At 33.5% G+C, this 27913-nt stretch overlaps 2 protein-coding genes across 4 annotated transcripts; one reads left to right on the forward strand and one right to left on the reverse strand.

Moving 5' to 3' along the window:
• Nucleotides 1-164: 164 nt before the first annotated feature.
• On the reverse strand, nt 165-21578 carry LOC130622856 (probable RNA-binding protein 19). Of its 3 annotated transcripts, none has more exons than XM_057438306.1 (15): nt 21523-21578; nt 9830-10371; nt 9075-9287; nt 8370-8786; nt 7902-8211; nt 7289-7554; nt 6671-6871; nt 6243-6335; nt 6146-6161; nt 5945-6024; nt 4934-5136; nt 3808-3921; nt 3114-3219; nt 1701-1830; nt 165-274 (listed from the first exon to the last, which is right to left on the reverse strand). In XM_057438306.1, exons 2-15 carry the CDS (start codon nt 10361-10363, stop codon nt 207-209), a joined length of 2751 nt encoding a protein of 916 aa, XP_057294289.1. In that variant the 5' UTR covers nt 10364-10371; nt 21523-21578; the 3' UTR covers nt 165-206. The 3 variants fall into 3 exon arrangements, with proteins under 3 accessions (XP_057294289.1, XP_057294290.1, XP_057294288.1); XM_057438307.1 differs by having other exon boundaries at nt 5945-6021; nt 9830-10383; nt 21523-21571; XM_057438305.1 differs by having other exon boundaries at nt 9830-10383; nt 21523-21571.
• Nucleotides 16896-27648, forward strand: LOC130622860 (X-ray repair cross-complementing protein 5-like). Its single transcript, XM_057438310.1, has 6 exons — nt 16896-16966; nt 23046-23118; nt 23977-24421; nt 24879-25057; nt 25870-26819; nt 27246-27648. The coding sequence occupies exons 3-6, from the start codon at nt 23991-23993 to the stop codon at nt 27501-27503; spliced, it is 1818 nt and encodes a 605-aa protein (XP_057294293.1). The 5' UTR covers nt 16896-16966; nt 23046-23118; nt 23977-23990; the 3' UTR covers nt 27504-27648.
• Nucleotides 27649-27913: the final 265 nt, after the last annotated feature.

Below are 27913 nucleotides of genomic sequence, written 5' to 3' on the forward strand. Positions count from 1 at the left end.
TGTTATCTGTCATAACCTTATTTATCGGTTAGAAAGTGACACTTGCAGCAAGGTAAAGGTGAATCGCCCGAAGTAAAAAAGTAGGGTATTGCTAAGATTTGGAAAGCATAAAAGAATTGTAGCCTTAAAATGATCCAAGTTGTACAACGACACAAAAAGCGACAAATTATTAAAGCTTATATTTAATTTTATAGCTTACAAACTTTTTATTCAGCAACAGAAGATTTCTCAAGTGACGATAACATATCCACTTTTTTCCTCTTCGTGTTTGGTTCTGAAAAAATAAAATAAAAATCGCATTAATTCTATTGGCATACTTAAAAAAAATTTTCACATGTTTTGGACCTTATTTGCAAAATTAAATTTTGGTAAATTACACTTTTTAAAGCAAATCGGCAAAAAGAAATCCGGTTAAGTAACGAAACAAATAAAATAGACTCCGCAAATTCTTTTAAAAAAGATAAATCGCAACAACTCTTGCAGAGGAAAGTCAATGTCGCCTATGGGAAGCATTTTTTTTTACATTGAACAGTCACGGTTTTGCTGTGGTAATTCTTGCTACAGTTTAAAATATACAACATGCTAATTTTTTTATAAAAAAAAGTTGATTCGAATTTTCTTTATAAAAGCTTTTAATCACAAAAAAGTCTGCGTTTTACATAAAAAAACGCCTCCTCATCACAAAAATATGTTAAAAAAAAATGTTTTATTTCGGTCACAAAATTTCTTCCTGTAAAGATGATACCTGAAATGGTAAAAATTATTGTCGAAAGAAATTTTTGCGAATTTGTCCAAAGTTTTAACAATCGGTCTTGCGCAAAAAGTTCCATTTCTTTATTTTGCATTTGGAGTTCCTGTAGGACCTAAAGCCTAATTTTCATTCATCGAAAATCCTCACAACAATCAACTTTTCGAAATGTCTATTTCCACTATAGCGTGCGACAAAAGATTGTTGATCCTAGCATGTCAACAAACCAACAATGAAGTTATAATTAATGTCAGCGTTCATTTCAAACAAGGTCGATGAATATTTCCACATCAAATTCGAATGCTCGCTTTTGCATTTAAATCACCGATATCTTAGATCTTCTTAGTTTTAATTGAAAAATCGGCCATTGTGTTTCCTATTTAAAACGTTAAAAAATAAAAATAAATTGACCTGGTCGACCTAATAAACTAGCGCGACTTACAAGTTTAAAAAGGTTTCAACGTTTTTTCAAGCGTTTGCACTAACAATTTCCAGCTATCGAAGAATTTGCAATTTCAAAAAATCGAACGCCTAAGGAAATTTGATGAACGTAGGCTTAAGCTATTAAGTTAATATTGCTTCTTTAAAAATACTGATATTTCTTTCAGCTTTGCAAGCAAAATACTGATTTTGGTTCCACAAAAAATATCCGCAAAAACATATTAACCGAAACGAAAAAATTTGGCACCACTTAACCGCAAAAATAAATTCCACCAAATTTTCATCAGCAAAAAATTTGTAGCCATAAAATAGCTGCAAGTAAAAAAGGAGTGTTTTTAATAACGGCTAGAATTCCAACTTCCTAGTACAAAATTTAAATTCTCTTCTATAAATATAAACCTCTTGATTTTTGAATAGTTGTTTTGCTAAACCAACTGACCTTTGCCTAAAACCACAAAAGACGCTTTCTCACGCCTCGCCCTGCAATGTTTTCAACATGTTTTGCACCTACCTGGATCTTCATGATAATATTGCGCAGTCTTTTGTCGTAACAGTTCGACGCTGTCTTCATCATCTGCCCATTCCAAAACCAATCGTCGGCCGTACAAATGGGTGCTTTGACAAAGAGCTTTAAACGCTCGCTATAACGTAAAAAAAGACTTCAGCTTTAAAAGAGATGTCAATTAATCCTGATACTCGCATAAATTTAATGGAAATTTCACTAGTGATGGGATTTTCCCAGAGAATGGTGACAGATGGATCACTTTGTCTTTCCTGGTCAGATCATTATGTCATCCCTATTTTTTTATTTGATTCTGCTAAATGTTTTGACTATTCCTGATCAGTTGACACTAGGAAGAATCTGACTGTCATAGAAGTTAAAGCCATCCGCAAAATTTTCAGTTATACATTAAAACACTATTTGGAAAAACAAAAACAAAACGGAGTAGTTAACTCACCAATTTCATCAAAAACGCATAATTTTGTATCCGCAAAGTTTAAAAATGTAAGCAACCGGCTTATAAAGGACTGTATTGAGCTATATAGATGACTTTCTATCTTGATAATTTTTTTGTTTTTATTTTTTGGCAGGCAAAATAAAGCAATTTAATTGGCTAATACTTCTTTTTAGAAGATCTGATTGGTTAAAAAAACTATTTGCCTGTCGAAATAAAATGTAAACAAAGATTCTAGCAAGTCATCTTACGCATGTATTTGACATCGAATAAAACTGGTCGCAAGGTTTTCAATAATATTTGGCGGTCGCAAGGTCTTAATAATATTCGTCGATTGCAAGGTTTTCAATAATAATCGGTGGTCGCAAGGTTTTCAATAATATTCGGCGGTCGCAAGGTTTTCAATAACATTCGGCGGTCGCAAGGTTTTCAATAATATTCGGCGGTCGCAAGGTTTTCAATAATATTCGGCGGTCGCAAAGTTTTCAATAATATTCGGCGGTCGCAAGGTTTTCAATAATAATCGGTGGTCGCAAGGTTTTCAATAACATTCGGCGGTCGCAAGGTTTTCAATAATATTCGGCGGTCGCAAAGTTTTCAATAATATTCGGCGGTCGCAAGGTTTTCAATAACATTCGGCGGTCGCAAGGTTTTCAATAAAATTCGGCAGTCGCAAGGTTTTCAATAATATTCGGTGGTCGCAAGGTTTTCAACAATATTCGGTGGTCGCAAGGTTTTCAATAATATTCGGTATAATTTCTGTTAAACCAACAGTTGAGTAGTTTTTTTTATTAATTTAAAGAAGTTTTCTCTAGCAATTCAAGTACCAAGTAACAAATTAAGTTGCTTATAAAAATGAATGGACTTATATGCTACGCGCCATTAGTCTGATTATATGGATGGCTTAAATACAAGGATTTGAATCATCTCAAATTGCTTAGTAATTCAAACGACAGAAGAAATCTTACGTTGGCGTCTTGTTTTGTTGTGAAATCCACAAAAGCAAATCCTCTATGTGATCCTGTACCAACCATCTTCTTGGGAAGACGAACAGTTTTGATATGACCAAATGAACTGCATGAGAAATAAAGAAGACACGGTGATAAATAAAAAGTTAAATAAAGGGTTTAAAATTATATCAAAAATGGATTCTAATCCTTGTAGAAGTCACAAAGCGAACCCAACGATGCTTGGGTTGCTTTACGTCAACGGTAACAAATTTCGCGGGTACGCATTTCGAAGTTACTTTTGAAATTATGTGCCAATGATAACATTAACTACGCACAAATTACCTGTGAAATTTATTTTTACCCCTATTACCCAAATTTTGGTAAAAACTTAATTTGATGAAATCATTAGGATGAAAAATGACGTCTTACTTGAACGTTTTTTCAGTAGTATTGATGTTCGTGTCATTAAAGTTATAACTGTTAATTTATAATATGACATTTATAAATGCTCGAAATACAGTCAATTAGTTGCTTGAGGCATTGTCGGTAATTTATTGATACTTAAGTTTAACTTTTGCGGCTTCGATTCACTTACATTCAGTATTGATCACAAAAACACGCTTGCAACATAATTTAAAATTTATCCCAAGGCTGCTCATTCGCTGGCCAGCTCTTCATTTCCATAAGCTCTTACAAAAAATTAACAACTAACCTGAAAAGTTCCTGTATTTCTTTCGTTGTTGCTTCAAAGGGAATGTTTCTCACAATAATTTTACTGCTTGTTTGTTTTTTGTCGACAGCTCTTTTGCGGGAAGCTTTTGGCGCTCTGAAAAATATACAGAACTAATTTGTTCAACAAGGATTTTCCAATACTATGCTTGTACATTAGATTGCCAGCTAAACAAAGCTACTTTTCAAGCCACAAGAGTCACTTCTCAAACAAAAAAACTGCTGGCGACCTCACGACTTAAGAGACATTGTTTAAAGCCACCAAAATAAACCCTTAAATGAAAAATGCTATAAATTCCGATATAGTAAACTATATATGAATATAAAAAATTCAAAAGTTTTTAATTCAAACACTTTGGCGGAAATTTCCTAGCCGTTATCTTTTTCATGCGCCAAAACAGAAAGATATGTTGTAAACTATATCACCAACAAAAAATCCAAAATAAAATGTTCCTATAAAATTAACGATAAAGTTTTCAAACACAATCTAGCTGGTGGATGTTTTTTTTTTAAAATCGCTGATGACGTCACAAAAACGAAGGCGTCGGTAAAAAATAATTATGCTAATTTATTCCATTTGTCAATGGACGGCTTCATGCCTACAATGGTACATAAAGCTCATACCAAAGAGGGTAAAATAGTAGTCCACTAGTAGAATGGACTTACTTTTTTCATTTAAACAAAAAAAGATGACTGTATACATGTGTCCAATAACAAAATGAAAATTAGGACCACTTCAGCTGGTGTATTTGTGATAGAAGACTTGTTTAAAAGACTGAAAAGGGAGGTTTAAAATGTCAGAATAAAAAAAAATTGAGTACGGGAAATTTTTTAAAAATTTTTTTTTAAAGAGTAGCTTAACTTGTCATTGCAAAGTTATTTTGTTTAATGCATGAAATTAAAATAATTTAAAAGCGTTTTTAAAGCCAAAAAACTAACAAACCAACAAACAACAAAAGATAGAGAAGAGCGCATCCATCGTTTAAAACATTAAGAATGACTCAAAAATCTTCTTTCCATTTAAGATAATTTCCATCGGTAACACAATTTGTTAAAAGAATGTAAAGCTAGTACTTAATAATCCAAACACAGTAAATATTAAAACGTACATGCTCTCTCGGTGTGATTTCTTTAGTTCAAGCTTATGACCATCTACGTCGCAATGTTGCAGCAACTTTATTGCTTTGTCAGCACTTTCCACTTTTTTATACTCAACAAAACCGTAACCCATCGATAACATAACCCCAGGCTTCCTAGGATCCTTTTTCTTGGCTATTGTGACATTCTTTAGTTTGCCACAATTACTGAAACGCTAGAAGGCAATCAAATGCTAAAATAAACACATGCTATGCACAATGTGAAGAACAGAGCTTTAACCACTTCATCAGGATGGTTGCATTAAAGTGGTAGCTATAAATCATGTGAAGAAGAGAGCTCAATCACTTCATCACGGTGATTACACGAAAGGGCGAAAAACCAACCTGTCAAATAACTACATATTCAATGTGAAAAGGTTTACAATTCTAAAATTATCACATAACATTTTCATATACTAATTTTGTTCATAGTACAAAAAAATTGTCAATTTGGCCGTTCATACTGTCATGCAGGCAAAACCATAGAAAAGGCTTATCAGTTTACGAGAAAAACATGCCTCATAATAACTGTTACTGTCGATAAAAAAGTTAAAATACAAAAACATTACAAAACTTGGGACAAAGAAAAGCTTATAGGAGTTCAGGCTATCCCGCGTCCATACCAATTTCCAGTTTAAATAAACATAGCATATTTTTTCCTACAGCCAGAATGGATGCACAAGAATAACACACAGATGTGTAGAGTGTTTCAGAGTCTTTACCCACTGGTAGCTTGATGATAGAGCGTCCACTTCCAATGTAGATGATCGTCGGTTCAATAACACATTAAGTCATGCCAAAGACCATAAAGAGAGTGAATCTATCTATCATTTCTGCTTAGCGTTTATCATAAAAAGTGAAATTACACAGACTTTTGTAGTTCAAATAGGAGTTCTAAATGCACTAGCCCCCCTTGTTGACAAGAGTAATCGTGGGAACCGAAGATCCTGTGTAAATCAAAAAAATTAAAGGAATGGTACGAACCTCTTTTAGCTTCTCCTCTGTCGTGGTAAAATTCAGATTTTTCACGAAAACAACATTCCCAGTGACACTTTCCTCGCCTTCTATGGCAATAAAATTTAAATTACGACCAACACTGGCTGATACTGCCAAAATAAACAAGGTGGTGGAAAGTGTTATAATGGTAAATAATGTCAAAGAAAAATTTGAGTGAACTTGAGATACCTGAAGTGTGACTATCCTAAAAAACGAGAAAAAAGTGTTAATATGATTTACTTAGTAAGTTATTTGAAACATCTACAAAGGAATGCTATTAACATACATTGTCAGACATTTCTTCTTCTTCTTTAACAGTGACTTCACCAGTTAATATATCAACAGGAGCCCATTCCAAATACAGAGGCGTGTGTTTGAACTATGAGTGAAAAATGTGAGAATACAAGTGCAGCTCTATGTTGAACTTACAAGGGAACAGAAAATTTGTTACAGAACGATGGAGAAAGAGTATAGGAAAAGGAAACAGCCAGTAACCAAAATATTTTTTAACACATAGGGAATATGTTTGAGATTAAAGTTTACTGTGGCTAAAAATTAATTCTTATGTCTGCATATGTGTGTGTGTTACCCTCCACCTGTGTATAATTCAAAACAACCAATTGAAATTGCAAACAGGTGTTTCTTGCACATCAATAGAATTTCCGGTGAAAGGCTGAAGTAACTACTCATTTCATTACTCAACAAAATTTTTACCTTGGAGTAAGCGAGATTAGTAAAAGCCTCCCTGGCCTCTTTTGGCTGGATGAATTCAATGATTGCTGTTATTCCGAATGGTGGAATCAAGACTTTACCAATATCGCCATACTTTGAAAATATAGTTTCTAGTTCGCTCGCAGTTGTGCCAGGGGGTAGGTTTTTAACCAAGATGGTCGTTTTACTTCTTGCGCAATTTGACTAAAACAAGATTAGAAATAAGCAGCTTTAAAAAAAGAAAAATTGTAAACATGAAAAATTATTCTCTAAATCATTGACTTAATTTATAGGCTATATTTCCTATGTCATTGTCAATTTTTATTACGGAGCGTTTATAGTATTAAATCATTAGAGATGTAAAGATATGCTAAAGTACATAGATATTTTAAATTATTTCAGTTCAATAGAACCAATGACATTCATTCTTTCAGGATCACATTTTGAACTTACTTTCTATCTAAATTAACTATTATTCAGATTTTTGCCAATTTTGGAAAAAGTTAAACAATGTTTTGTTTCCTATGAGGTATGATTTTAACAACAAGTTGTCCAATTCCCACCTATAGATAAATTCTTGAATAATAATTGCACACCTGCGGAACATAAGTTTTGTCATACCTGTCCAAAAACATCAAGCTTGACTCCATGGGATTCCAGAAATTTTCTTGTATCAGATACCAACTCTGTTTCACCAAGTGCCATCCGTACAGCTACACTACCTGAAGATCCTCCATCTAGTAGATCTCTTTTGTTTGCATTCAATCGACTCGCCACAACATCTGCAACTGCATTCTGACCAAGAAACAATGCATTCCAATTGTGGCTACTGCCGCTTAAAATTTTTTGTTGGCTTTCTTTTTTCTTTTTGTATTCAGAACCGCCACCTACAAAAATTTTTATTAATGAGCAACTTTAACAAAAATGAAAGATAAGAGTTCTCCACTTTAATCATTGTACAGGATTTCAAAATTACAATTGCATTTCTTTTATCTGTGACATGGTCGTTACTTTAAAAGGTGCCAAAAACTGAAAAAGGATTACATTATTAGGGACACTGTATATCAAAATGTTTTTCTATTTTATTGTCACTAGTGTAAGTTAAAGAAGTACATATAACACCTTGTTGAAACCTAGGTGATTCTTTTCTATAATTTTTTTAGAAAATTTGATGTTGAAAAAGGAATAGCACCATGAAAAAAACCAAGTAAAAAATATGAAAAATTTTTTTTACCTGAATTATCTATCCTATCCTTTGACTTTTGAGCTTTACCAGGCAATAAATGCAGAATCCGACCTTGGAATATGGAACCATCCAATTCACTCATTGCTTTAACTGCATGTTCTGGCATCATGAATGTTACAAAACCATATCCAGTGGACTTGTTGCTGTTTTTGTCAATTGGAAGATTTACTTCAACTAATGCTCCATATTTTGAAAAAAGGTGTTGTAAATCATCTTCAGTACATGCGTAGGACAAGTTGCGAACAAACAGCCGACCTGTATCTGACACATCTTCGTCTCCATCTTCATCATCCTTTGCCTGGCAGGAAAATAGTTAGAAATAATATATAAGAAAAACCTGCTTTTTTGATTTATCTTATCTCTCCTGGCTGGACAAGTTCATGCAAACCTACCAATGTTTCGAAATGTTTCCTACACAAGCTGCTGATATTTAAAAGCAAAATAAAATACTATTACCTTCTTATTCCACTTTAATGAATCTAGTTGTTCATCACATTTTTTATTATGCACCATGAACAGTTCAATATATCTTCCTTTTATTTTATTTTGATCTTTTTTTAATGCCTTTTCCGCATCTTTTAAACTTTCAAAATCAACAAAAGCATAGCCAGTTGGTTTTCCTTTCAAATTTTTTTGAAAACGGATATCTGTAATTTTTAATGGTTTAAAGAAATCGATTACATTTTTTTCAGAGCATGTAAAAGGTACACCTCTCATTTTTAAAGTGAGTGATGATATCAGCTGCTTGGTTTCTACTGTAGCTACTGCGTCGTCGTTTTCTTCTTTCTCATCGCTACTGGATGAAGAATCTTGGTCACGCTGATGTTCTTCTTCCAAATTCAAGGTCTTTTCATCACTGTCTGATGTCTCTCCCTATGGATTGATATTGTATATGCTACTTACACATTCAAGTTTAACTCTTAAAAACGGGAAAAAAAGGGGGAAACAATTCAATGTAAATAACTTTCACCGGATATTTTTAATATAATACAAAAAAACATTCCTAAGTTATTAAATATTCCGTCATTTTGCCAACAAGAAAAATAATGATAACAAAAATACTTGCTGCTTCATGAAGGTGCTCTTTACTTTTGATTGTTAGTAATTTGAGAGGTAAGCTGTTTAATTAATTTTACTTAACAGAGTAAAGTAAACATGTACCTTTGTTTTTGTGATTTTTGATTTTAACCAATCCAAATCAGATTGCTGCTTTTTTAGAGAGTTGGGTTTTTCCTCAGTGCTGTTACTTTCTTTCTGATCTCTTTGATCTTCCTGATCCTTCTCATCATCTGTCTCATTTTCGTTTTCAGGTGATGACAGGCCCTTTTCCAATACTTCATCATCATTAGATGTCAAATCACTGTCCTCTTCAACCTAAAAGTTATGAATTAAAAATGACTACAACTTTGTGGCTTTTACATTTTTGCAGACTACTGCTTTGTATTAGTGGAGTAGTGTTTATATTCCTTCTCACTATATTCTTATATTGCTTTTTCAGGACACTACACTAAACTACACAGATTATACCAAAGTGTTTGGAGCTCACATTTTTCCTGTCTTGTCAATAAAGAAAAACTATGTGTGTGATGAATCGGCCACTCAAAATGGTTTTTAGTGTCCAGGCATGCAATTTTGAATTTTTAATACGTCTGTCTACAGAAAATAAACTTTTGCTGGTGTTATTATATTATTGCACTATATAAAAATTTGACATAAAAATTTATGTTTTAGGTGGTATGTAGGTGTGGGAGTGTGGTCACATATGCTAGAATGAAAGGACTGTTTAAACCAAAAAAAGAGTTTTGGTAGAGAACAAATCACAACATTTTTAATGTAAAATGGGTGTTCTAACTACTGAACTATGCATTGTCTATTTCACTTTACTTTGATTAGAGATAAATAAAAAAGACACTAACCTTTTTTTCCAAGCTATCTTTAAATGCCTCATTTTCATTGGTCCATGTTTGTTTTACAAGTTTGTTAGAATGTAGAGCTAAAAACTCCTGAAATTCAGGATCATCCTTAACATCTTGTAACTCTGTTTCAGGAGCATTTACTTTCTTTTTACTTTTCTTTTTCTTGTTTGATTCTTTCTCCTGAAGATTTTTAATTCTCGACTTTCTGTCTTCAATTTCATTTGATTTTCTTGAGAAAGCTGAACTCCCTTTGGCATACTTGCTCCAGGGCCTTGGTACAGATTGATCTCCTAAATCTTTGCAAACATCTACTTGTATCTTGCTTGTGTCAATGAAAGATTTATTAAAAAAATTCAAAGCTTTAGCAGCATCACCTTCGCTTGTGTAACCAATAAAAGCAAACTTTCGAAAGACACCCCGTTTCGTAAAACACAATTTAACGTCAGTAATCTGTCCACCTTTACTTGAAAATATTTCACGAAGACGAGATTCTTTAATCTTCTCTGGCAAATTTTTAATGATCAACCTTGACATTTTTAACTCTAAAACATAAACTATAAAACAATATATTTCTTGCTCAGCTTGGCAGACATGAAAAGCAGCATAAATAAGTGCGGCTTCGTTTAATGTAACTGCACATGTACTTGAATTTCACGGCCTCGTATAACTATCTCATGTCTTCATAAAGAACTTTTACATATCTTTTGTTTAAAAATGAACTTAATTGTTTTCTTATGTTATTATTGTGCAAGAACCATAATGATAAGATGATAAAGTACAAGCAACATGCAAGCTACAGTACAGTCTGAATGTAATCTACCAGACGCGAATTGGCATCAATAGTTTACACAGAACAATAACATTGCGATAGCTTTTGTTTTTTAAAAACATAATTGCCTCGCTGAAAAACAATGACCCATGTGATCGATTGTTTAATCACAATAGGTTGCAAGATCAATTTTAGCAATCTGTTTTGCGCGAACTCTTTTGAAATTTTTAATTGCAGTAATTAAATATAAAAGTTTAGATTGCATTTTAAAAGTTTAAAAATGAAAAGCGGCGATAGAAATGTTTTTATTTGTTTCAATAAAAAAGTATACGGAAGGATTATGTAGTTGTATTCCTTTAATAAAAACCGCGCGATTCATTTAATAGTTGTGAACAATGCTTCTTATATGTTTTTTAAATTAAACGCACTGGAATCTTTTTAAGTAACTAAATCAACAATACATTCTTGCGCAATGCATTATAAAACTTTGCAAAAGATTTTTATTATTTTATTACTTCACGCTAATACTTAAGGGAATAGCTTATCAATACATTTACACAATGCATCTCGCTATTACAAGAAATATAATTGCTCCAATATTTCTTTGCGAGCGCATTGTTTTTTAACACCCAAATATAAACTCGAAAAACCCATAAGGGATTTAATTATAACAAAAGACAAACGACTGCTGTCCTCTACGCAAAGGTGTGATATTAGCGTGTACGCAGTAGATTACATTCAGACTGTACTGTATTGTTTAAAAATGATAACAATGAGGAAAGCTAATGAAATTTATATATTTATATATATATATATATATATTTATATATTATATAGATTACATTCAGACTGTACTGTATTGTTTAAAAATGATAACAATGAGGGAGTTGCCTGGTAGAGTGCAGACCCTAATTGGGTCTAGAACTCTAGAACTCCCCATCTAAGCCAAGGCCCCTCCTGGAATTAATGGACAGGATATATCCCTCAATATTTGTGAGACTTAGGGGTCATCTACAAAATTCGTAGCAATTTGTATCAAAAAAATTCGTATATGCTATACGAATTTTCTTTTGCCATACAGTAATTAAATTCGTATGAAATTTTTCTAAATTCGTATAAAATTCGTATGAGTTTTAAATTAAATTCGTATGAGTTTTAAATTAAATTCGTATGAGTTTTAAATTAAATTCGTATGAGTTTAAAAAAATTCGTATGAGTTTTAAATTAAATTCGTATGAGTTAAATTCGTACGAGATTAACAAAAAATTCGTATGAGATTTTAATTAGATGCGTATGGTTTAAAAAAAAAGAAAATCGTTTGACATTGTATTAAATTCGTATATGAGTTTCAAAATAAAATATTTTTTAGATCGCATTTTAAAAGTTTAAAAACGAGAAACGGCGATAGAAATGTTTTTTTAGATCGCATTTTCAAAAGTTGAAAAACGAAAAACGGCGATAGAAATGTCTTTTTAGATCGCATGTTAAAAGTTGAAAAACGAATAACGGAGATAAAAATGTTTTTTAGATCGCATGTTAAAAGTTAAAAAACGAAAAACGGCGATAGAAATGTTTTTTAGATCGCATTTTAAAGCTTTAAAAACGAAAAACGGCGATAGAAATATTTTTTTAGATCGCATGTTAAAAGTTAAAAAACGAAAAACGGCGATAGAAATATTTTTTAGATCGCATTTTCAAAAGTTAAAAAACGAAAAACGGCGATAGAAATGTTTTTTAGATCGCATTCTAAATGTTTAAAAACGAAAAACGGCGATAGAAATGTTTTTTTAGATCGCATTTTCAAAAGTTGAAAAACGAAAAGCGGCGATAGAAATGTTTTTTAGATCGCATTTTAAAAGTTTAAAAACGAAAAGCGGCGATAGAAATGTTTTTTTAGATCGCATTTTCAAAAGTTGAAAAACGAAAAACGGCGATAGAAATGTTTTTTTAGATCGCATGTTAAAAGTTGAAAAACGAAAAACGGTGATAGAAATGTTTTTTTAGATCGGATTTTAAAAAGTTTAAAAACGAAAAACGGCGATAGAAATGTTTTTTTAGATCGCATTTTCAAAAGTTGAAAAACGAAACACGGTGATAGAAATGTTTTTTTAGATCGCATTTTCAAAAGTTGAAAAACGAAACACGGTGATAGAAATGTTTTTTTAGATCGCATTTTAAAAGTTTAAAAACGAAATATAATTCGTATGAAAATTCGTATAAAAGAATATAATTCGAATGACAATTCGTATGAAAGAGAATATAATTCGTATGACAATTCGTATGAAAATCGTAAAAAAGAGAATATAATTCGTATGACAATTCGCATGAAAATCGTATAAAAGAGAATATAATTCGTATGACAATTCGCATGAAAATCGTATAAAATTCGTATTAGATTTTTTAAAAATCGTATAACTATTTAACACTATACGAATTGTATACGATTTTTATACGAATTAAAAGCAATTAAATTCGTATATATTCGTATAAAATATCATACGAAATTTGTAGACGACCCCTTAGTGAGATTTTTACAGATTTAAACTTTTTTACAAATAATTTTAGCGAATAATTTTCGCATTGTCAAAGGGATAGAGCAAGCGATTTTAGTAGATTTAGATTTTAAATGTCACATATATAATGCAGTTGTCGCACACCTTCAACTTTTTGGTCACTGTTGTATTCTTTGCTTTTTGATGGTATATCTGTTCTATGAATAAGAAATACAGTGGAAATACAGTGGCTAGTATATAAATAAAAATATAAGGAACAGTACTGGAATTAAGACACTAAATGTTGTAGACCGCGAATCATGCACAACGAACACAATTCGCGATGTTGCTATGATAGAAAATTTTTTTGAGTATCATGAACATTGCCGTTGATCAGTTAAAAAGCATCAAAACATGATCTAGGAAGCAAAAACATAGCCATATATTTTTTAAAATGTGTGAAAACAGCATCATAGAAAGGGAAAACACCAATGTAGATTGTTTAAACAACATCAAAACAGAATTAAAAAACGTGAAAACTCACTTTTGTTTCTTAAATAGCATCAAAATAGGATCGTACAAAGCAAAAAATCAAGGCAGATCCTTTAAATACGATCAAAACAAGATCGGAGAAAACAAAAACATTGTCACACAAACAAGATCATAGAAAGCGAAAACATTGTCATGGATCGTCTTAAAACACTCGAGATACCTGTATTCAAAAGCCTTCTCATGTGTAAATCTTTATTTCAGCTACGGAAGACAAGGAAGTCAAGACTGAGAGAGTCGCTAGTTCAGACGTTTAAACATGAATTAAATTTAACTATATTCTTCTAATTTTTCTTAAATATATATTTCACTAATGTTAGCCAAGCGAATATTTCTGTTTTTAGATAGATTTCTGTTGTTATATTTACTCAAAAAAACCTGCAAACTTTCTAACTTTTAAACATTGGCAAGTCATCTAATACAAGAGGCAGCAAAGATAGTTGCAACCTTTTTCATGCACCCCATCCCCCTGTTCTGCCCGGATAATAAACACCGCCCTGATTATGTACGGCAGCCTGCCCCGGTTAGGAACAGGGCAAAAAATACATAATCAGGGCAACATAATCAGGACATTATTATGTACAGCAGTTCAAAAAATATTATTTGGCACTTTATAAAAGATACATAATCACAACAGGCCGGAAGGGGGGTAACGACTCGTTGGAAACGCCGCAAAAACCACAGAGGCTGTCGGCGACTTCCGGCGTTTTTTTAAAAAACTCAAAGTTTCGCCCGGAGAAACCGGGATCAACCCGAAACAACATTTTTTAAACATTTATTACCATGATGCATAATTTATTCTTTCAATGTCGAGTAGTGGTTAGACATGTTAGACATAAATCTCTGGTTATGACGGAGGTTAAGTAAACGAAATAAGAACGCGTATATTATATTAACATAAATGTCTGTCGTCTGTGTATTAACGAAGTGCGTAGATACTTTACAGTACAGCTGAAAAAACTGTTTTTTATATCATATAATCGATAAATAATAAAATCCCACAAATAATAAACTGAGAGTAAAACGACAAAATAGCACCTTCCTTCTTCACGAGAAAATTTAAATGAGATCAATGAGCCTCGCCCACATAGCATTTCAGGCACAATTCGGGCGATTACTGACAGGCCTAGGCTTTTTCGGGTGGTTACAGACGAAAACCCTGAAAACCTCCCGAAAAAATGCCCGCGAGTTGGCACCCTCGTCAAGCCGGTTTATGTACAAAAGTAGAACGAAAATAATCGGGGCAGGCTGGCTTATGTTTTTATATTATTTCCCACTTATAGAACAAACATAATCATGGCCGGCCGGTATTATATACACTTCTGACAAGCAAATAGCCCTGGTGTCGTTTAATTGACAGGGAGGTTTAATTTAGGTTTCATGAAATTTAGTTACGTCAAAGTATATTAAGAGGGTGCAGATAAGCCGCAAACGCCCGCATATACAAGGGCGAGTTCGGGCGACTTTTCGAATTAAATTGACGGTTCTCCGCCGAAACCGCCCGCACTTTCCCGAACATGCCTGAACTCGCCCGGAACATTCCTGAAATGCAACACCTTGTAACATAAACATGGCGGACGACAGTTGAAAGAACGCGCTTGAAGAGAAAGGAGGTAATAAGGTTTATGTACAAGTTATTTATCAAGTAAATCTTTGTTAAAAACCATAAAAAACAGTTCTTTTAAGAACTTAGCTACCATATAGTTAGTTCATTTTATTTTTATACTTTTTTAAATAATTCTTCGAGAGTCATTTATGGTGAATATTTTTTTGTTTGGGCATTGTTCGGGACTATGCGGATTTTTTCGGGCAAATACCTGAATTTTTTTTAAAACGCTGAACTCGCCCGAAAACGCCGCACTTTTTACGGCGTATGCGGCTTATGTTCTATCTTGTAAAGGAATGTTTCACTCACAAAAATCCGAAGAAAATGCCAAGCACAGCCTGCCTGTCCTGCTATATAGCTAGCTATCAGCGTTCATAACCCGGTTTTTACGACATAACCAGGGGGAAAAACATATTTGGGACATGCATACATAATCTGGTCGTCCTGTTTATATTTTACATGGCTAGCCTCAAAAATATCTGGGAATAAACCCTGTTTATTATTTCCAGGAGGGTCCATGTCTGGGGAGTCCTAAGGAGCTTTTATTACCCATTTTACGCTACGTAGACCCAATTACGGTTCGTGCTCTACCAGACAAACAAAAGCTTTTTTGTTGAAAAGTAGGGAATTATAAGAAGTTGACACGAGTTGTTGGAAGAAAAAATAATTGAGCTAGCTAGCTAACTGAAAAAAGAAAACACACAAAAAAATGCTCACGAGGTCCACCACACGCAATATTTGTTAGATAAAAGCAGGAGGGTGAAGGTGTTGAGTGGCTGCATTGCTGGCAGTATAGCACCCTGCACTTATAATTAGAAAAAAACATCGAGTAAATTCAGGCTTCTTGTTATTTTAATTTATGCGCATGAATTATTTTCTGCATAATTTCACTCTACCTTTTTCTACGAAAACTTTAGAGTTATCTCTTTTTGATATCGTATAAAACAGAGACAAAGAATCCTGAGATATAAAACAGAGAAAAAAAGGCGTTAAGAACAACATTGTACTACTTTTAGAGGGAAATTTAGAGTAAGTCTTCCTCTTCTCTTTTGTTATGCAGACCATGTTTCCCTTAAAAACAACAGCAACAACAACGAGATCAAATTGTGCTATTGCAATTAACCTCGTCTCCATGCTATTTCTTTCAATTATGACAATGGAGAGATGGGTCAGCCGTCTCAAAAGTGAGGCATAGCGAATAACTCGCCAGAGAGACAACAAACCTTGTGCAAAAAGGTTTATAGATAGGCTGTTGTTAAAAATTGAGTAAGTTTATCCTAGCGCTTGTTTTAAAGAAATACCAACTTCGTAACCTCAAGGCATATTGTACTTTATTTGACATCTGGTCACTAGAACTTGTTTTTTTTTTAATTGTTCTCAGTGGTCTTAGAAAAACAGTGAACTCGGAAATCGGAAAATTGTTTGCGTTGTTTATTAAAGAAAATCAAAAAGAAGACGAAGTGGGGGGAGGATTCAAAGAAAACTTGAACACGACGGGTGCATATGGGGAAGGGCATGAGGAAACTCCGTTTTTTTACCTGGATTGACAACCCTGTATTTGGATTAAGAAAATTTAATTTATACTGTAACGTGCACACATAATTTAAGTTTTAAATTATTTTACGGTACCTTGCTTTACCCCATGTTATAGTGATCTAGTAAAATGAAAGTACTTGCTGGACCGTAAGAGTACGGGACAGGACGGTTGCCTAGTTTGCCAGGTTTATCTAAGCTATTTTGACTAATTTGTTTATACCCTACTGTTCTTTTTCGTTTTATTTTTCCTTTAGATAGATAGATATGCTCATTTTACATGGTCAGCCTCACAGCTACATAGTATAGTATAGTATAGTATAGTGTATTCTGACAATAATTTCAGGTTACAACAACCTCTAGGGTCAGCTCATAATAAATAGAGAAAAAAAACCAAAAAAAAAACCAGAAAATAAAAATAATTAAATAATAAACTCCCTGGACAAGAATGGAAGCTCGGTAAAGAACATGGATAAGATTTGAATAAACCTTATAGCAGCTACCTAAAAGCAATTGAACAAGGAGGCTTCTCAGTCAATTGAGTAAATACATTTACACTGCGATTTCGAATACATCTGTGTACCAGGCATGTAATTCTATGATTTTAAATTTTTAATACTTTTTAAAATGTAATTGGTAAAATATTTAACTTTGCTTTAGATTATAAATAAAATTTGAAAAAAAGGCAATTAAAAAAAAATAATGATCGCAAAACAATCAAACAAACACAAACAAACAAGCAAAGAGTATGATAATAACGAAATTAGTCAGGTTAATCTCAAAAAAAAAAAAAAAAAAAAAAAAAAATTTGTTCAAACACCCCATTCACAAAGACACTCTTCCCTATCTAATATATGAAATTAGTAATATCCAGATCATAATAATATAATTGGTCTTTATCAGACCATAATTTGTCTAGCTTCATTTTAAATTGATTCACTGTGTTACATGACACTGTGTCCTCAGGTATAGAATTCCATAAAGTCACTACACGATTCGTGAATGAGAACTTTCGCAAATCCAGGTTACAGCTTCTTTTAAAAAGTGCTTTATCGTGTCCTCTGGTGTTAGACAATTTTGGCAATAACAAGTTCTCAGTAACAGCTTCGTCATAAACATTATTAGTTATCTTGAATGTCTCAATCATATCTGCTCGATATCTTCTGTAGAATAATGAGGGAAGTTTCAGTAACCTGAGCCTTTCATCATATGTTAAATCCTTCATACCTGGGAGCATTTTCGTAGCTCTACGTTGTACGTTTTCCACAATCAACATGTCCTTTTTCAAGAACGTACACCATACTGTGTTAGCATACTCAATATGTGGTCTGACAAGAGATGTGAACAACAAGACAAAGTTTTCATTATCCATATAGTCAAATGTCCTTCGAATCAAGCCCATAATCTGATTTGCTTTTTTAACCTTTGATGAAATGTGGTTTGAAAATGTTAGATGGTTATCTATTAATACACCAAGATCTTCTTCACAACTTGTATTTCTAAGGGCGGAACCATTCATAACGTAATTGCATGGACTTGATAGTCTATTTTTTGTAGTTATATTCTCATTGCAACACATTTATCTGAATGAAATTTCAACAGGGTATTATTAGACCACTGCACTATACTATTTAGAGTCCTCACTCGAAAATATTTCACGAAATAATTTATTATCATCAGCAAATAAGAATATATCCGAGTATTGAACTTCCTGTATTATGGTATTGATGTAAATCACAAACAAAATTGGTCCTAACACAGATCCCTGTGGAACCCCACTAATCACTTCAGCCCAGTCTGACTCTTCACCATTTATCACCACGCGTTAGAATTGGGTTGATAAAAAGTCCTTGACCCACGATATAATGGAACAATCGACTTGATAAAACTGAAGTATTGCTATCAACCTATTGTGTGGTACTTTATCAAAGGCTTTCATAAAACACAATAAATTACATCTACTGCTCCCCCTCTATCAAGAATCTCAGTCCACTATCCAAAACTTTGATTAGCTGTAGTACTGTGGATCTTCCAGATATAAACCCATATTGCTTATTAGACAACAAACCATTATCTACCAAAAATTTCACGAGTGCATCTTTAATAAATGATTCAAGGATTTTACATAAAATTGATGTTAAACTTACAGGACGGTAGTTTGTTGGTAAGTTCTTGTCTCCTTTTTTGAATATAGCACTAATATTAGCATACTTCCATTTCTCAGGTACAGTTGCAGATCTCAAGGAATTGTTAAAAATTTCAGTTATTGCTGGCGTTAATACATCTGCAAGCTCTTTCAATACACGTGGATGCATATTGTCGGGTCCAGGGGACTTAGAAATATTGAGGTTACATAACTTGTCATACACCATTTTTTCTGTTATGGTAATACTAAGACTATTTACAATGTTTGGTTTATTCTTTGGCGTCCAAGTCCCTGGTGGCTCTGATGTAAATACACTTGCAAAGAATTCTGATAAAGTGTCGGCTTTTTCTTTACTTGACTCAGCTAATTTACCATCAGTTCTTTTTAAACTGGGTATTTCTGATTTAGATTTGCGCTTGTTGTTAACATATTTCCAGAACTGTTTTGGGTTTTTCTTAGCAGCTTTAGATATAGACTTTTCTGTGGCTTTAACACATTTTCTTGTTAAATTTCTGAGTTGATTGCTTATTTTACGGTATTCTAAATAATCCTGTCCATCCCTTGTTTGTAAATATTTTTTCCACAACTTATGCTTTTTTCTTAGTTTGGCTAATGCATTTCTGTCCAAAGGTGCTTTGTGTTTCTTTTGGCTATTTACTTTACTGCGAGGAATAAATTTATCACAAGCTTCCGTGAGAGTTTTACTTAATATATCCCACTGCAGATTAACATCTGGTGTATATCTTATCAATTTATTAAATCGCTCATCGAATAATTTTTCCATACCGGTATAATCACCTTTATGATATTGTGGAACAAATTTTTTCCTTATTTCATTCACTTCACATTTAAAAACCACTTCTACCACAGAATGGTCACTTTTGCCGAGAGGAGAAAACGTGTTACAAGTTTCTATAAAATCATCGTCATTTGTAATAACAAGATCAAGTATTGATGGGTTATTATTTCCTCTCCCTCTGGTGGGTTTTGTAATCAACTGATTGAAGTAGCAGTCTCTTAGACATTTAATAAAATTCAAGCTCTCTTCATTACCATGGGCCGTCCAATTATCCCAGTCAATTTATGGATAATTAAAATCACCATTTACTAATATGTGACTGTATCTACGAGCAGACAAAGCTCTTAACAACCCATTGATTTTAAGGGTATTATCTGCAGTGCTATTGGGGCTTCTGTACACATATACAAATAAAAAAATATCTGACCTATAAAGTTTTATTTCCAATGCCAATACTTCAACAGGTGGATCATCAACAATATCAGATAAGTCTATAACATTGTACTTGATAGATCTTTTAATATAAACAATAATTCCACGACCAACATCAGTGTTAATTAAAACAGGTTCTAAGGAGTAGTTTGCAATCTGATATTCCACAAGTGACAGTGTACGGGAATAACTTTTGGGTTTTACTTCAGATATGGCAATTATATCAGGCTGTTCATGTAGTCTAGCTTCCAGATCTTGTTTTTTGAATTTAGTAAAAACGTCTGAATTTGTACTCCAAATTTTCAATGATTTTCTTGAGTAATGGCCTGTTTGAATTTTATTTTTACTATTTTGCGATTCCACGGTGGACCTCTCACCTTGTATATGAAGTTTTTTGGAACATCACTTTGTGTACGGTTCATTTTATTTGCCTGAGTTAGCAATTCTTTGTCCTTCTTTCGTTCCTCCACGGACATATCATGAGCAACACCTATTGATTGCAAATCCTGAGGACAGTCCTCATTTCCAAGTTTTTTACAATTGCTCATAATATTGGATTTTATATTGATACTAGCAAACTCAACTTTTAGTGACCTATGTTTAGGCATTTCCACAGGAACAGTCTGATTATCATTGTCACTACTTTGTTTATCAACATTACCCAGTCTGCTACATTTAAATTTTACATCTTTTCTTTCACAAAGAAAATCAACTAAATTAGTAACTATTGCCTTGTCACGTTCTTTTCTGTCATTATCAGTTGACTCTTTAAGGTTAAAAATAATAATGTTTTTCTCTCTGCATAAATTGTCATTGACTGCTTCAGTTATTTGTAAAATAACATCCTTATTGGAATTCTGCACAAGAGGCTTTTCCTGAGTGACACTTGCTTGAATAATACAAACTTCCTTTTACGTCATTAATTGATTTTAAAGATTCTCGAGTAACATCACTACATACTGTACAATAGCATCTACCACATCGACTACATTTGATTTGGTCATCTTCTGATAACATCAATGTCACACAGATACCACTATCGCATTTTAATTTCTCACTTGTAATATTGACATCAGTGCTTTTGTTCAAATCATTTACATCATCAGTATATCGAGATGGAACTTTTTTTGGTCGAGTAGATCGCCATACCTGTGATTCATACATAAGTGCGGGCCGACAAAGGTAACCTTGTCTCCTATCAGAACCAGCAAATGTGTGATGCCTCCTTCAGCTTTGAGAAACCCAAACGCAACCAACCAACTTCTGGGTGTATCTCAGACTAAGTTGTCTCCACACCTGGCTTTCATCTTTAAGGTGCTTCACGAACTAATTTGTTTCCACACCTGCTTGATCTTAAACTCAGGGACCTTAAACTCAGGGACCTAGAAATAGTGTGAGTTTTTTTATCTGTGCTACATTTGTCTTTCTACTAATGTGTTTTTTTTCTGGAAACATTTAGCTAACAATTAAATGCTCATTTTTATCTAATGTAGATCTAATTTGGGTCAGAAATTTACAACATTCAACAGCTCACACAGTATGCCATTTCCCTCACATGGCTGGGTTTAACTTTGGGCTATGGTTAACTTGCTGAAATTGAATCACTGCTCCCAGCTGCCCAGCTGCTTGATTTCTGAGAGCATCCCCTAGCTAGGGTTTGGATAATCTAGCTAGCTATACCTTCCTTAGGGACCTTCAAAAAAAAGTTTTGGGCCCCGTTAGCGGGATATCACTGCTAAGGGGGGGAGGGGGGAGGGGTCTGAAGTCTGAAAAAAAAATCCACTAAGGATTGAGAAATTTCAAAAATTTGTTTGTGGCCTGAAAATTCTTCGTCCTTCGCGAGCATAATTCCTCTTGTCTTCCTCCTCTTGCCTTCCTGACACTAACAAAGATACTTTTTCCATTAACTTTTCTCATGATCAACACACTCGTGCTGATCAACAAGGGCTTTTAAAATTACCTTTTGTTTTTTCAACATCATTTGGGAAAAAGTCTATTAGATTTCACTCTTCAAAATCATGGAATGAGGTACAAAAATCTTTTCCTTTTCGACTTCTTAGTAAATTTACTTCTGAAATCAAACCTATCCTATTACAGCATTTCTTTAACAGCTGCTAAATTTTATTATATTTTTTAACTGTATCAGCCTCCATATTTTTTGCATCATGCCTTGTACTTTGATTTTTCTTGGTAAATTCCTATTTGACTAGACTTATCTACATAAACTCCCACCTTTGTGTTTTGTATTAGTCCCAGTCCTGTCTTGTATTTTGTCCTTTTTGTGATGTCCTGTTTCTTAGGTGGTCACCACTTTCACTTAAGCTATTTTGCTTTTTGGTGATCTCCTTTCAATAGACTTATTTACAACAATACTTATATAATCATTTTTCTATAAAATCATGTACTTTTTGTCTATTGATGAATAAATTATTTACTTACTTGTCATCAATTCCAATAACTTTTATCTACAAAAGACGCCCCTGAGCCTTCCAAGATTTATCCGCATGTGTGTATTCACAGACAGAAATCCGCTAAAAGAGGAAGGGGAGGGAGTCTGAATCTTAACGCTGATATCCTGTTAACAGGGCCTGAAAAGAATTTTCGAAGGTCCCTTAGTGACATATATTTTGTGTATTTAGCCTAATTTTAAAGGATTTAACCTTCCAATTGTTATGTAGTGGGACCAAAAATAGCACTTTCCAGAGTGGCCAAAGCTTGCTATAGCGTATTATATACCACCTTAATATCACCACTTTTCTAAGGTTTATAAAAATAAACTTGTTATCCTGTCAAACTGCATCAAGTGTTGTGGATTTATAAAATTCTGTCTTTCCAGCATTTGAAAACAGGTGTTCTGGCACATAAGTATCAAAATTTACTTCTGTTCTAGGATATCCTGTCATCGCCAAGTCGGTCCTTATAAAGAGGATGCCGATAAGCCACAGATGCCGGCATATATAAGGGTGAGTTCGGGCGACTTTTCGAATTAAATTGACGGTTGTCCTCCAAAACTGCCAGCACTTTGCCCCTCCGGGGCAAAGTGCTGGCATTCCTCTACTTCAATTTACTAATACTTATTGAATTCTTTATCCACACCAGATAGATTTTTGATAGAAAATTTTTTGAGGTGGGAAGTCCCCTGTAGACTTATTGTATTGCGAAATAATATTCACATGGTGCAATTGCAACTGTGTTTTAGTATATAAAGCTATATCTGCACCAAAAGCCTCCCCAGAAAATACACATTTAAAAGTTCTTCCATTACCATTGAAAGTTATTGAATTTGAATTTTTTTACAATGTTAAGAATTTTCGCTCATTATATAAAACAAAACGATTTTATGTAACTATATAACTTCTGGTCTGGAAATATTTAAACAGTCTATAGAAAGTCCTGGGACATCATGAATTTTGACTTGATGAGTTTCTCAGAGAGTTCAATAATTCTTATGGTTTAAATCCTGGAATATCTGTGAAAATGCTCTTTAAAGTCCTGGAATTTTTCAATTTTTTATTTTGACTGGCAACCCTTCTAAAACTGTTAAATTATCTTAACAGTGTTTTTATTACTTATACATCATTATTCTGTCACCAATAACAAGAATCCCTTTGATTGTATATATGCTTACTTGCACAAAAAAGTAATATTTGTTGTGTTTCTTCCACTCTCAGTAGCAAGCTTGACATCATTGTGTACCGACAATCGGAAAGTGATATTTATATAGTCGAAATTAAGTGACCAACAATGAGTTTTTTTTTACCAATATATTTTGGATATTAGAATCTATCTTCGGTCTAAAAACAATCAAAGTTTAATTTCAGGTAGAATTATAATCATGACCTCATTTTGGGGAGATTCTGGTGGATTTATGAATGAAGATGAAGAAAATGATGAAGGAGATTCAACTGCAGCATCGTGGGAAGTTGGAAGAGATGGCTTGATATTTCTAATTGATGCTACTAAACCAATGTTTACGAAGGTGGAAGATGGCAATGAAAGTGCTTTTGAGATTTGTCTAAAGTGTGCTCATAATGTTTTGATGAGCAAAATTATCAGCAGTGACAAAGATCTTGTGGGTATCATCTTTTTCGGCACAGATAAGCACAAGAATTTAAACGACTTTAAAAATGTTTACAACTTTCAGGAACTTGACCTTCCTGATGCTAACAGGATTTTAGAATTGGAAAATTTGAGCAGTCATGGATTGAACAAATTCAATGATACATTTGGACATTGTAACGAATTTGAACTTGCAGATGCATTGTGGTACGTTTTGACTTGTGCAGAATGTTACTTAATTTCCTGAATTAAAAATTTTCTTAAATTAAACTGTGCAGTACTGTACATTATGATATTACAGTGTAGGTGGATTGCCCCCACCTCCTTCCCCTCAATAACCTTGATAGGCTTGTCCAAATTAAATCAAACTTGGCACACACATATATAGTACGTTATAAAAGAAACAAAATGGCATCAATAAATTTTTGCTTATGTCAGCATCTATTCTGTGATGTCATTGAAGGCTTGTAATTTGTCCAGAAGTTCTAGACACAGTTTTTACATTCTGTTTAGACTTTTTGAAAGTCAAAAAAAGGTGCATAAGATATTTTCCGTTTTTTTTTACAAGGTTTGCATGCAAAAACATCAATAATTGTCTAAAAATCACACATTTCCCAAAAAATCAAGAAATCGGATTAATCACTTAATGTTAATCCTGTTATAGGAGTTGTTCCAATATGTTTGCAAACAGTACATACAAGCTCGCTCAGAAGCGAATTCTTTTGTTTACAAGTACTGATGATCCTCATCGAAGCAAAAGAGATGTTAAAAACCGTGCTGTCAAAAAAACAAAAGATTTGGCAGATTTGGGTATAGAATTGGAATTGTTGCATTTGAAGCAAGGTATATGCTATGCTTGCTTCTTAACAACTGTATTTAAAAATAAATATGTGGTTGTTGTACTAAGGAGGTTTAAACCTCCTTGGTTGTACTTATCATATTTTTATGTCTGCTAAAAGATTTTAGTATTTTTTTTATATAATGGATTTTCATGTAGCAAAAGCCTCACAGTGCTACAGTGAGAACCAAGCTTTTGGTGGAATAATTTGGCTGGATATTTATTTACTATTTACTTAAATTCCACATGATTTGTATCTGGGGATAAACGGTCCGAGGTAAACGGTTGGTGACGATTTTTTTTTGTTTACATTTTCTACTGGCTTTAAAATTTGCATGGCAGGTAAAAAGATGCGAGAGGTTACTGAAAATTTGTCGTTTCAAGCGGATTTCTTCTCATGTGAATGCCACTGAAACTTTTAAGTATTAAAATGTGGAAACAATACCTTCTTTTTGGAGACATAAACCCTTGTTTCTGCCTATTTTGCCTGCCAACTGTATGTTAAAATTAAATAAGCATGCCACTTAAAATGTAATGAATAAATTCCTCTATTATAAAAGAATGTGTACATCATTAAAAACACCTCTTCTTTACAGATCTTTGACAGGAATTTTAAATAATTAACTCAAAAATAAGTATTAGAAAAACTTAAAAAACTTTAAACTCTTGATCTCACACATTCTCTGTCTCGAATATCCCCTGTCTAGAACAAATCTGTTAGCCCTTTTTACTATTTCATTTTCGAGGTGTCTGCCCGACCTTGAAATATACAAAGCAAAGAGTGTAGTTTTTTAATGAAAGAAACATTTTTTTTCAGGAAACGATGTTTTTGATGTAAAGAAATTTTATCGAGATATCATTAGTGAAGAGGAATTCGATGGTTTATCTGATCCGACTGAAAAATTTGAAGAGCTGCTTACACGGGTTCGCTCGAAAGAATTCAAAAAAAGAGCCGTCACGCGAATACCGTTACAATTAGCTGAAAACCTGGCCTTGAGTGTTTCCGTATACACATTAAATCGACCGGCAACAAAAGGTGCTTACGTAAAATTGGACAGTAGAACGAACGAAGAAGTGAAATGTGTCACCAAGTACATGTGCGCCGATACTGGACACGAGTTATTTCCAACGGATATTAAGTATTATCAGGAATTTGGTGGAGCAAAAGTGATATATGAAAAGGAAGAATTAGATCAAATGAGAAACTTAGTGAAGCCTGGAATCCATTTGATTGGATTCAAGCCTCGGAAATATTTAAAAGATTATTACCACGTAAAAGGATCATCGTTTCTTTATCCTGACGAAAGTATGGTGGCGGGTAGTACGCCCTTGTTTAGCGCCCTTCTGAAACGCTGTCTGGCTAAAGACGTCACCCCAATCTGTGTGGTTGCGACGAGGGCTTCCATTGCGCCAAGATTAGCCGCATTGCTTCCGCAAGAGGAAGAATTTGATGAAAACCATATCCAAACTAAACCGCCTGGTTTTCACATGGTCTATCTGCCATATAGTGATGATATTCGAAAAGTAAAGGTGGAGAGCTGTCCTAAAGCAACTGACGAACAAATCGACAAAGCGAAGGAGATGATTGACAAGTTGAAGTTCAAATACACACCGGACATGTTTGAAAATCCAGCTATTCAAAAGTTCTACCGTTGCTTAGAAGCGTTTGCGCTAGAGCGTGATGAAGTTGAAGAATTTCAAGATTTGACACTACCAAATAATGAAACTATTGACAACAAAGCTGGCATTGTAATCAACGAATTTAAGGTAAATCCATTCTTGCAGCTACCATATTTGACTCACAGACAAGGCAATCAAAACAAAAAACTAGAAATTTTATATGTATACCCTTCTGCTGAGGACTCAGCGTCAATTATTTGCCTTTTACACGCTACCGAATTTTAGTGCTAAAAAAGTCCAAAAAATGCTCTCTTGTGAATCTCCTTTATTTGGAATATTTTTGAAGTTGGAAGTGTTGCCAATTAAATTAAAAGTAAATAAAAATTTATTTGGTAAAAGGCCAAAGATCGTGTATTTTTTCACAGTGATTTAACGTGGACTCTATTTATCTCGAACATCTTATCATCAAATATTTTGGTCCCTTGCCTGTACTGTCGCCATTTTTAAATTTCAAACTTTTTTCGGTTCCTTGCTAGTATAACATATTTTAAATTTGTAACATTCTTGTTTAAGGAAATGGTTTTTCCGAAAGATTACACGGATGCAGTAGGAACTAAACGAAAAGCAACTTTGGCTACCGGTGGCGCGTCTAAGAAAACAAAAACAGAAATGGTAGACATAAATATGCAGGATGTGGCTTTAAAAGGGAACTTGAACAAACTCACAGTTGCTGTAATGAAAACTTTTTGCCAGGCGAACAAAATCAAATCAATTTCACAGAAGAAAGCTGATCTAATCAGCGCGATTAATAACCATTTTTCGATTGGTTGAAAAAGATGATGACGTGTCTCGAGTATTAGACCTCGTTTGATATAAAGTTACCTTATGTCGCGAGAACGGATAAATACCATTGTGTCCCCTTCATTGCACGATGTTGAATGTTGTTTATATTGAAAAAAAATATATATAGTAGTCACCACGCTATTTTATTGAGTCTGAAAGAATGTGACAATGAAAACACAGCAACTCTTTTTTTGCGCTTTGTAAGATGTTGGCTTTTTATTTGTCTGCGCGAAAATCCCCGGAAAGGTTAATTCGAGAAAATACTTTTTCGCTAAAATTAACTTTACGAAACTTTGGAAAACACAAAAGGCATTTTTCGTTTTCCCTTCTCCAGTTTTGAACTTTCTTACTTTGTAATTGGTAAAATTAATTGACAGCCTCTGCGATGTGAACAAGTT

This window comes from Hydractinia symbiolongicarpus, chromosome 13, assembly GCF_029227915.1.
Source record: "Hydractinia symbiolongicarpus strain clone_291-10 chromosome 13, HSymV2.1, whole genome shotgun sequence".
NCBI classification, from domain to species: domain Eukaryota; kingdom Metazoa; phylum Cnidaria; class Hydrozoa; order Anthoathecata; family Hydractiniidae; genus Hydractinia; species Hydractinia symbiolongicarpus.

Coding starts and splice junctions, on each gene's coding strand:
- LOC130622856 (XM_057438306.1), bottom strand. CDS start 10,363: ATGTCAAGGTTGATCATTAAAAATTTGCCAGAGAAGATTAAAGAATCT. Junction 6,872..7,288: donor AGCTTGATGTTTTTGGACAG/GTATGACAAAAC, acceptor ATCTTGTTTTAG/TCAAATTGCGCAAGAAGTAA. Junction 6,336..6,670: donor CTAATCTCGCTTACTCCAAG/GTAAAAATTTTG, acceptor TTTCACTCATAG/TTCAAACACACGCCTCTGTA.
- LOC130622860 (XM_057438310.1), top strand. CDS start 23,991: ATGACCTCATTTTGGGGAGATTCTGGTGGATTTATGAATGAAGATGAA. Junction 25,058..25,869: donor ATTGTTGCATTTGAAGCAAG/GTATATGCTATG, acceptor ATTTTTTTTCAG/GAAACGATGTTTTTGATGTA. Junction 26,820..27,245: donor TTGTAATCAACGAATTTAAG/GTAAATCCATTC, acceptor TTCTTGTTTAAG/GAAATGGTTTTTCCGAAAGA.